General features: G+C 46.8%; 1 protein-coding gene across 2 annotated transcripts; it reads left to right on the plus strand.

The window, feature by feature from the left end:
- Positions 1-205: 205 nt before the first annotated feature.
- npy8br (neuropeptide Y receptor Y8b) lies at positions 206-10024 on the plus strand. Of its 2 annotated transcripts, none has more exons than XM_088994543.1 (2): positions 206-442; positions 7799-10024. In XM_088994543.1, exon 2 carries the CDS (start codon positions 7925-7927, stop codon positions 9026-9028), a length of 1104 nt encoding a protein of 367 aa, XP_088850669.1. In that variant the 5' UTR covers positions 206-442; positions 7799-7924; the 3' UTR covers positions 9029-10024. The 2 variants fall into 2 exon arrangements, with proteins under 2 accessions (XP_088850669.1, XP_088850670.1); XM_088994544.1 differs by having other exon boundaries at positions 7802-10024.
- Positions 10025-10477: the final 453 nt, after the last annotated feature.

Below are 10477 nucleotides of genomic sequence, written 5' to 3' on the forward strand. Positions count from 1 at the left end.
GAAACAAAATAAAACAAAAATCAATACTTTTTTCAGTGGAGAATGAGTGAAGGTCTGAGATCTGCATTTTCTGAGTTTGGGCAAGGAGACTGACTGTGTGCGCACATTTGTAATCATCCAATGTCCCCACTGGCCCCGAACGTGCGTGTGCGTCCGCGTTGGTCTGTGTGGGGGCGCGTGGCTGCGCGTGCACGAGTGTGTGCCACGGAGGAATTGATTATGTAACATGTTCCCAATCACATCGTCGTCTGAGCACGGGGATGTGAGTGAGGTCGCTTTAAGGAATATCTGTGCTGCAATCAGTCCCGAGGACGCAGCAGGGAGCCTCCTCCTATACTTGTTATTTTCTTTCCTTCGACACCACCGCCACGAACTCTGTCACTCGAACTCACCTGCGCGCTAAGCAAAACGACTCCAAGTCAACACAAGAGGCTCCGTCTCGGTAAGTAACTCAAGCTTAATTCAAAGTAAGTTACATTTATGCAAAGAGCGCAAATCAACGTTGAACTATTCTTTGGGTGAAAAGTCAAACGGCGTGTTTTTCAACGAAAGAGCGCTGCTAACCCCCGAAATGGCTCACAGTGATCTTTTTTTTTACAAACATGAACCCCGCAGCTGCTGTTAGTTAATATTGCGGTGGAAATATTTACTTGAAAGTGGAACTGCAGTCCACTTGAAAAATGTCTTCGGTCTTTCTCGTCCCACGCTGAGTGATGCTTTGAGCAAAGTGGGGCGCGCCTCATAAAATATTGGACCGGGTGTCCCATGTACGGGAGAGCCGTGAACGCACTTGGCGTGCAGAAAACTCCTCCGCCTGCCCGAGATAACGAAACACACCCACACATACAAGCCAAAACTCGAGGCTCGGCAGCAGACACACCACAGAAGGGATGGAACATGCACCCGCTCTCACGCGCACGCAGATTGCCGCTTTCACACTTTTCATCCTGTCACCCTTCTCTTCCGCCAATGCTCTCTCCAATTTGTGCATGAGGAAGTCCAGACCTGTCCCATTTTTGTAGCTGTTTTTGTGAGAGTGGGTGCCATGACTGCTTCAAATGACAGATGTCCTTTTTCAAAAGTTATCGAATCCCGCGCGTCCCCACGCTGGGTGCCATTGAAGTCACTGTTTTGGCATGTGTCTTTCCAGATCACAAAAAGACATACTAAAAGAATACATATCTGTATATTTTATCCTCAGAGAGAGGGGGTGAGAGAGAAGGGGAGAGACAGAGAGACAGACACATACCTGTCAACCTCCACGGCTCCACGCCCTTACAAAATACAAAATAATCATACACCATATTTTTTTCAAACGTGTTTATTTATGTTGTTTAACATGTTACATGTGTTTCGTTATATCATTCTGTACACATTCTTAATAAATGATAATGTGTTGCTTGATTACTACAGTGTTCTCTATTTTGTATGCTATTGTATTGTAATGCCCCTCGGTGTGATGCGCACAGTCGCTGGCACAGCTGGTCAGGCTTTTATTAAGCAAACGTTGCAGTTAGCACAATCATACCGGGGTCGTTACGCCACAACTCACGCTCAGTCATGCATGCTCTCTCTCAGGGTCTCTCGCGGACTACTCGTTGTCGGGTCGTCCCTTCTCTCCGTGACGTCATGCTTCCCCGACTAGCCCAGCCCCCAAACATGCAACTCGCAAGCACCGGACGTTACACTACCCTCCCCTTTATGAAACCCTCGCCCCGAGGGATGAACAAAAAACCTCCAGCCAAAGCTGTTGTGGCCCTTGTGTCCGTCTCTGAGGTCGCCCTGGCTCTGAGTCTGAGCATCCCGGAGGTCTCCCAAACGCCTGAAGTGGTGCGTGCGACTGGGCTTGAAGTCTCTTGCCGGCCGCACACTCCTCACAGCGCCGGCAGAAGTCCTCCACGTCGTGTCGATTCTGTCCCCAGTAGAACACTTGGCGGAGCCGTCGGAGGGTCTTTGCGCGGCCAAGGTGTCCTGAGCCAGTGCCCCTATGACATGCTCTCAGCACAGTCTCTCGCATAGTTTTTGGCACAACCACCTGCCATCTCTCTTCCCCAGCAGCATGTTCTCTCCAAGCATGCTGCAGCACAGCATCCTTTATGCGTAGCACAGCAAACTTTCTCCAAAGGGCTTTGGAAGCAGCAGAGAGTCCCATCACGTCTTTCCAGGGTGGCCTCCTGCCACTCTGGACCCACTGCTGCACTGGGTTGAGGTCGTAGCTTCTTGCTTTGTAGCCCACTCTGCAGTGTCCACAGCCTCCAAGGTGCAGCATGCTGGCCCAGCAGCAGCCGCTTCTCCATGCATCTCCAACTCTCTTGATGTTATTGCCCCCTCTGGTGGGCATTCCATCACCGGGCGAGTGACCTGTACCCGATCTCCTGTCGAGGGCAGAGCGGACAGCACTGCTGAAGGGTCTTCTGTGATGATGGCCACCCCTAGGGTACCCTGTCGAGATGCCGTGATCAGCTCGACATGCTGGCCACCTGGCAGGGTGAGCACCACAGCCCCCAAGTCCACCACACATGTTGTGGCTTTTAAAAAGTCCTGTCCGAGTATACAGGGTTCACTCACGTCAGCTACCCAAGCTGATTGGGTTGTTGAGGAACCCCCCAGGGCAAAAACAAATTTTGCCCATCATCTTGGCCGTTTCACCAGTCACTGTTCTCAGTTTTATGTGTGTTGACTTCAAGACGGTTCCTGCTGGAACAACGTCAGGCCTCACGATCGTGACTGAAGACCCAGTGTCCACCAAGGCTGTTCAGGAAACGTCTCCAATCTGCATACGGACATGACTGGGGTCCCCCACATCTGTCCAACCCACCGCATGTGGATCGCAGTTCCCGGCTGACCACTGGAGGGGTCTGCGCTGCCCAGCCTTCAGGGACCCTTCGCCGTTTCATCTTTGAGCAGCGTCGCAGCAGATGACCTGGCTGTCCACACCCCCAGCAGACAGCAGGGCGTGCACGTCGACTACTCCCTTCCTCCTGTTGTGCTGGCCGGATATTCAACGCACACACCAGCTCTTCCACCCACGCCGGCCGGCACGCCTCACCTATCGACAACGAGGTCGCCCTTGACTGCGATCTCCCTCTCTGTCGCAAGGGCAAGTGCTTCTCCGAGCGCCCCTGGGTGGGCAAGCTGGACGTGCAGCCGCAGTTCATCCGGTCTGAGAGCTTGGATGAACTGGTCACGAATCAGTTCATCTCGGACGTCCTCTGGCATCCCAGCATATGCCCGTCGACCCAGGCTCTCGATCGCATGGGCAAGACAACGTAGCGGCTCACCGGGATGCCGATCACGCTGCTTGAACTCGCAGCGCAAGGAGTCTTTCAAATTGAACTCCTCAAAGCGACGCTGCAGAGCACCCACCAGCGCGCTGTAATCAAGTCTATGTCCAGGGCTCAGTAGCAGCAGACAGGACGTAGCCTCCTCAGTCAATGAAAGCGCTAGCTGCACCGCCTTCACCTTGCCCGGCCACCAATTCGAACTGTGCCAAATACGCCTCCCAACTTCCGTTCCCGGAGAATTTCTGCGCCTTCATGGAGGGCCACGGTGCCGCCATTAATGCTCTCATCGCTCCTTGTGGCGACGACTGCACTTGTCGTAATGGCGGGCTCATGCCCATTCTGGTGCGGATTGCCAATGTAAAGACGGCCGCGCTCTCTGCCACTTGACTCCGACACGTCAATTCCACATGGCAAGGCCTCCCCCTTTACCTTCCAGCCGGGTAGCGTCGTCACGGAACATCCTCCCTCAAAGGTTGGACGAGCGACGGGTGAATCCGGAGCTTCTGACACCAATGTAATGCCCCTCGGCGTGATAAAGGATGCGCACAGTCGCTGGCACAGCTGGTCAGGTTTTTATTAAGCAAACAGTGCAGTTAGCACAATCATACCGGAGTTGTTACGCCACAACTCACGCAAAGTCATTCATGCTCTCTCTCAGGCTCTCTCGCAGACTACTCGTTGTCGGGTCGTCCCTTCTCTCTGTGACGACATGCTTCCCCGACTAGGCCAGCCCCCACGTGTGATTAACGTGTGATTGGAATGATGCAATGGGAAATCGGCAGACGCTTGCGCACAGTAGCATCAAACCACTCGCTTCGTTTGCAACGGAAAAAAAAGATAATCGCGGCAAACTTGTTTGACTTGATTGATTTGCCGTTTTGTGATATTCGGTGTATACCGGATGTTACCCATAATTGACAAATTTGCGTTTTCCGTATTTTCTTGTTTGTCGTACACGTCTTAAAATGCACAATAAACATACTTTGTACGGCAAAAACCTACAGGTTGACAGGTATGCAGACAAAAGAGACAGACAGAGAGACGGACAGACGGACGGACCAACCGATAGATAGATAGATAGATAGATAGATAGATAGATGACTAAATAAACATTTGCTGAATTTGTTTTAAACATGGATATTTTACTTTCTGGAAAGAGAAACACAGGATTTTCATATCCGGACATAAAGCCTTCACTCAATAACATTTCTAAATAACATGCTTGATGACAATTTCAATGGCAAAAATTGTATAGCTCCAAAATATCATCTTAATCTGTATTCCAAGATATTTTTCTTTTAATACAAATAAGCAGGTGTAGCCATGAGCTCTGCGGTTGGCTTAATCATTTGAAAAAAACACGAACAGCTTTGTTTGGGACTCCAAGTCTACATCAGTGCACTTCTTTTGTAATCACCACAGACAAAGCAGGATTATAATAGCAGAGATATCTGTGAGCAATTTATGTCCCACCTGTCGGCACCTATCAGCATTCAGGGCTTTTTAAATGAAAGGTAATAAATCTGTGTTCTCAGGTAGATTTCATCCTGCTAGCTGTAGAACCCATACTTTTTTGTGGAAGTGAACTGTAGACATAAGACCTCATCAACATTGAAATAATATGTACATAAACACACAGACACACTCACATGCATGCACACACACTGTTTTGTGTGCTCGTTTTGTTTGTGTAATGGGCTGTTCTCCCATGCAAACGCTATGACATAAAATAAGGCTCTGTTTTTATTTGCAGAGCCCTAATCATCATGATTAGAGATACCGTAGTTTTATTTACCTCCCTGTTTCATTTTGAAAAAGCGGAGACATCCAAATCACTTTGCATATGGCGAACTAATAAAATGATCAACTAGTAAGTGATGAGGGAAATGACATAAGTTCATGGTATCCATTTCAAAGCTTTGTTCCTCCAAAGATAAAAACGGAACACATTTTCCCACTCGGGACGATTGAAGCAGTGAGACAGGATGATTGTCTCTAAACTGTCATTATCACCATCATTATGGTGGAAATCGCATGCTATTTTAGAGACGCTATGAAGTCTTGATTTGCGCTGTTCACTGGATGATGGGTTAGACATGCAAGATAGCGATGAAGACAAATCTGCTGAATGAGTGACATTCCGCATGTGGTAAATGAGCTGTCATTTCAATCCCTTTTCAATTGCTGCTGTGGACTGCAAATTTCCTCATTGTGTGACGAATAAAGGTATTCTGATTCTGATTCTGATTTACACCGTGCTTTTCTACCTCACCTACTCAAAACGCTTGACTGTTACAGTGGCGGGCCGTGGCTTTCATCGCTAGGCCTTCAGTCGTGCTCCGTCTGAACAATCCAGACTGAAAAAAAACGTGGTGTGATTGACTACAAGTCCACTAGAGGCTACCATTAGCCAGGAAATAACAGACCGACCTTTCTTAATAATTTTCTTTTTTTGTTGTTAACAGTAAGTCTCCACCCAAATCAATTTCTTCTCCTCCTTCAGCCATTTTGGGTTGACAAAACTCCCATTAAATCAACACAATATATTTGCTTATGCAGCTCGCTACAGATACAGTGTGCTAGCTCTGGTCAGTATGCTATTATCATTTGCGGCTTGTGATCAGAGCAGTTTTCGCAAACTATGATTAGCTAGGTGGCCCGGTATCAAGTGGTTAGCACTTCACAGTGCAGAGGTCGTGAGTTCAAGATCCGGTCCGGCCACCCTGTGTTGAGTTTGCATGTTCTCCCGTGGAGAACATGCAAACTGGGTCCTCCGGTTTCCCCCCACATTCCAAAAACATGCATGGCACAGGCTGGCAACGAATTCATGGTGTCCCCCGCCTCATGCCTGAAGACGGCTGGGATAGGCTCGAGTACCCCTTTGCGACCCTAATGAGGATTAAGCGGTCTGGAAAATGGATGGTTGGATGATTATCTAGTGACTAGCCAATCATCGTTTGTGAAAATGTTCCCAACGCCTTCCAGCATGCCTTGGGTTGCCAACTCGAACTCTGATTGGTTAAAGCAACAGTTTCATCGCCAATGATGGACACCACAACAGCCGAGAACATTTTCGGCTCTGCCGTTGCTGTATTGGACAGAGTTGGAGTGAACCGGTCCCGCGCTGTCAACCTGGCTACAGACGGCGCGTCATCCATGGTCGGAAAGAAAGCAGGTGTCGCCACAAAGTTCAAAGACAAAGTACAAGCCCTTCATGGAGGAGATCGTTTCTGGACATTTCACTGTATTTTGCACCAGGAGGCATTGTGTTGCAAGTCGCTGATGTACCACGTACGTCATGGAGGTGGTTGTTCGCACTGTAAATTTCATCCGGTCCAGAGGTCTGAACCATCGTCAGTTTGACAAACTTCTCAGCGACAGCAACATTACCCACAGCCTGGCATACGTGTGGTATATTTAATGTTAATCAGCAGCTTCAAAACAAAAGTTCTGTGATGGAATTCTACTGTTCATACAACTCCATAAATTTTCAGTATGTATTGTATGTGTATGTATGTTTCATGTACGAAGTTTACAGATTTACAGGACAGGTGAACACTTTCTTCATTACACATTTAAAATCACTCTCCTTAGTTTGTAAGGTGTACGCAGGGATTACATTTAGATTTTATATGCGTATGTGTAAGTGGTTTAAAAATTCCCTTTCTTTAAAAGTCTCATTTAATCTTAAAGTGCATAAATATATTTTTCAGTACCAATTAAAGTTTTGTGCCTTTGTACAATCAGTGGGATCAGTTGCAATGCATATTTGTGAATGATACACATTTGTCTAAGGAAATATGAGGTGTTTCATGAAATGTTTTGTAAAAGGATAGTTCATTAAATGTCAATATTTTCCTAATGTTCTTGTGCTTCTTTACACCAAAACAAAGGAAATGAATGATATTTTTAGCAGAGTATGGTATAATTTTAATGGTCCAGCCCACTTGACATCTCCCTAGGCTGTATGTGGCCCGCATGTGACACCCATGTTCTAGAGCCTGCAGAACTGATTGTGAAGGCGGCCAGGTAGATTTTTGACCCTGGTAACAAATGATGGCTGAAATGTGATTGGATAAATGCTTAAATACGAAAACACTCATCTGGAAGCAGTGCAACAGTGGAAAAGAAATGAAAGGAAGCTGAAAGACAATTTGGAAATATTTAATAAGAATTCGTGGACAAAATATAATTCACATCAGTCCGTGATTGAGATATTTTTAGGCCATCGGAGAAGGCTTTGGTCCGCCACTGCTCTGTTACCTCCTTTACTTACTGATGAGGCAGAATCAGGAGCAACGGGGGGGTACAGTATCTTGTTCGAGGACACTTTTACATGGTCACAATTGTCTGGAATCGAACCAACCACTCTTCCGCTGAGCCATGCTTCCACCTGTATTGACACAGTATGTAACAATGAAAACAAGCTCCTCTGAAATGGTCATTCTCACCAAGGTGCATGATATTTTAACATTGAGTCCTATTGAATGATGAGAACTTTGCTTATTTCCTAGCAGAAAATGAAGAAGACTGCACAGAGAAAAATAACGAAAGGCTCCAGGGGTTGCCAACATCACTCATAAAATAATTGTAAGACATTTGACTCAACAAACCCTGCGCATTTCAACGAACCCAGAATCATGGAGCCCCAGCCGAATCGCAATGACAACCAAGCTTTGTGGAAAGAGATTCCCTGGGATTTCACAGAGGACTGCTCGCTCTCGTTGAGCGGCACCACCTTCCTCATCGTAGCGTACAGCGCTGTTCTGGCGGTGGGACTCGTTGGCAACTCATGCCTGGTGCTTGTTATTGCCCGGCACAAGGAGATGCGCAACGTCACCAACATCCTCATCGCCAATTTGTCTTTCTCTGACATCCTGATGTGTGTCGTGTGCCTGCCGGTCACCATCCTGTACACGCTGATGGACCGCTGGATCCTCGGGGAGGCTCTGTGCAAGCTCACGCCCTTCGTCCAGTGCATATCAGTCACGGTGTCCATCTTCTCCATTGTCCTCATCGCCATGGAGCGCTACCAGCTAATTGTTCACCCCACCGGATGGAAGCCGATGGCGAGGCAGTCCTACTTGGCGGTGGCTCTCATCTGGATCACAGCCTGTTTAATCTCTGTGCCTTTCGTCAAGTACAGCATCCTCACCTTGCCTTTCCAGAACCTCACCGCTCCTTTCCAAGTCATCGATCAACCTGTTTGTATGGAGCGGTGGCCTTCAGTTCAAGCGCGGCAGGCCTACACCACCTCTTTGCTCATCTTCCAGTATTTCCTGCCTCTTTCCTTCATCCTGCTCTGCTACTTGCACATCTATCTGCGGCTGCGGAGGAGGAAGGACATGGTGGAACGTGGCAGAAACACCAAGCAAAAGAACAACAAAGGTGCCACAAGGATCAATGTCTTATTAACCGCCATAGTGGTGGCCTTTGCCCTCTCCTGGCTCCCTCTCAACATCTTCAACACCATCTTTGATTGGAACCATGAGGCCATTCCATCCTGCGGCCATGACATAATTTTCTCCTTTTGCCATCTCATCGCCATGGCCTCCACCTGCATCAATCCAGTCATCTACGGGTTTCTCAACAACAACTTCCAGAAGCAGCTCAAGTCCACCTTGTTGCATTGTCGCTGCTGGGATGTTGCCGAGCGGTACGAGAGTGTGCCGCTTTCCACCGTGAGCACGGAGGTCACCAAGGGGTCGGTGCTGAGCAATGGCTCCAACAGCATCAATACTTAAACCGAAGCTTTTCAGTGAAAAAAAGCAAGCGAACCAGCCCCCTCATCTGCTCTCTTGATTTTATTCCTCAAAGGCTTTTTGTTTTGTTCAATTCAAAAGCATGGTTGACATTTTCAGTGAATCTGACAACAACTGACCAGAGGAAAGTCAAGTCATGGCCTGGCTGGTGCCCTCTAATTGTTATTGTTCCTGACTAAAAGGAAGTGACAAAATGACAGGGCAAAGGTTGGAATGGTTCGCAGTAATAAAGGATGACTACAAGAACTTTGTGCATTTGCACTCTGTATAGTGCTGTCGGACCATAAAATATTTATTATAGCCATCTTGTGAAAAAGACAATGGCTGCACCTTTTATGGTATCTTTTCATGCTGAAGTCATTGTATTATAATATTGTCAGCTTGCTTTGCAAACCGTAATTTTGTGCGTGAAAAACCTTAATTGAAGTAACAAGGACAAGAAGGGCGTCTGGCAAATGCTGACAGCATTGATAAAATTGAGTGCGACCCGTGTTGTGGCAATGATTATTGACGGAACAGCCCTGTGCACAGTTTGAAGGGAAGTACATTTTGTGGTGTTTCTCAGCATTTTTGTGCGTGTTTCTTTTCTTTCTGTCTTTTTTCTTTTTTTGTGAAAGAGCTCGCAAATAGTGTAAAAAAACTCATAAGCAGAGATATTTTTTTTGTCCACAAGGATGTTTGCATCATTATATTGTGCGCAAATGGGGATAGGTTTGCAAATGCATTGTGCAATATATCAAGTGCCGGAAAAAAATACAATTAAAAAAAGGTCAACTGAGCAATTCAGGCCAAAGTATGATTCCTAAGCTGTATATAACCCTACTAAGCAAATGTTTGGCCTGTAAAAAATGTGACACGGTCTCTTGTGTGATTGCCAATAAAAAGCATTGTGTAGCAAAACAGGAAACGTGTTACTCACTTTGGTGTGTGAATAGAATTAAAACATTTATGTTTATCTTAAGTGGTGTGTTTGTTTGTAACTTCACAATAATAATTGAAATTACAAAGTGTGTGCTATTTTTTTTTACTGCATTGTCTTCATTTCACCTAAAACTGACACGACGTCCTATATCAACTTTGGACTACTCTTAAAGGCAAACTAACACAGTCAGCCCTGATTGAGTATTTTCCACCGTCCCCAGAGATTAAGACTGAGCCACTCGCTCCATTTTGTAATATAAAATACAGTGTGTGTGTGTGTGTGTGTGTGTGTGTGTGTGTGTGTGTGTGTGTGTGTGTGTGTGTGTGCGTGTGCGTGTGCGTGTGTGTGTGTCCGTACACACACAACGACGGCCAAATTTTAAGTATTTCATTAATCTGCCATTCATATTTTGGGAATGCGGGAGGAACCCGGAGTACCCTCTGAAAACCCACGCAGTCTCAGAGAGACCATGTAAACACACAGGCAGGTCGGAGCCGGAATCAAACTCT

The sequence above is a fragment of the Hippocampus bargibanti genome, linkage group LG04 (assembly GCF_051943395.1).
Source record: "Hippocampus bargibanti isolate YZ-2025 linkage group LG04, ASM5194339v1, whole genome shotgun sequence".
In the NCBI taxonomy this organism is placed as follows: Eukaryota; Metazoa; Chordata; class Actinopteri; order Syngnathiformes; family Syngnathidae; genus Hippocampus; species Hippocampus bargibanti.

Coding starts and splice junctions, on each gene's coding strand:
- npy8br (XM_088994543.1), top strand. CDS start 7,925: ATGGAGCCCCAGCCGAATCGCAATGACAACCAAGCTTTGTGGAAAGAG.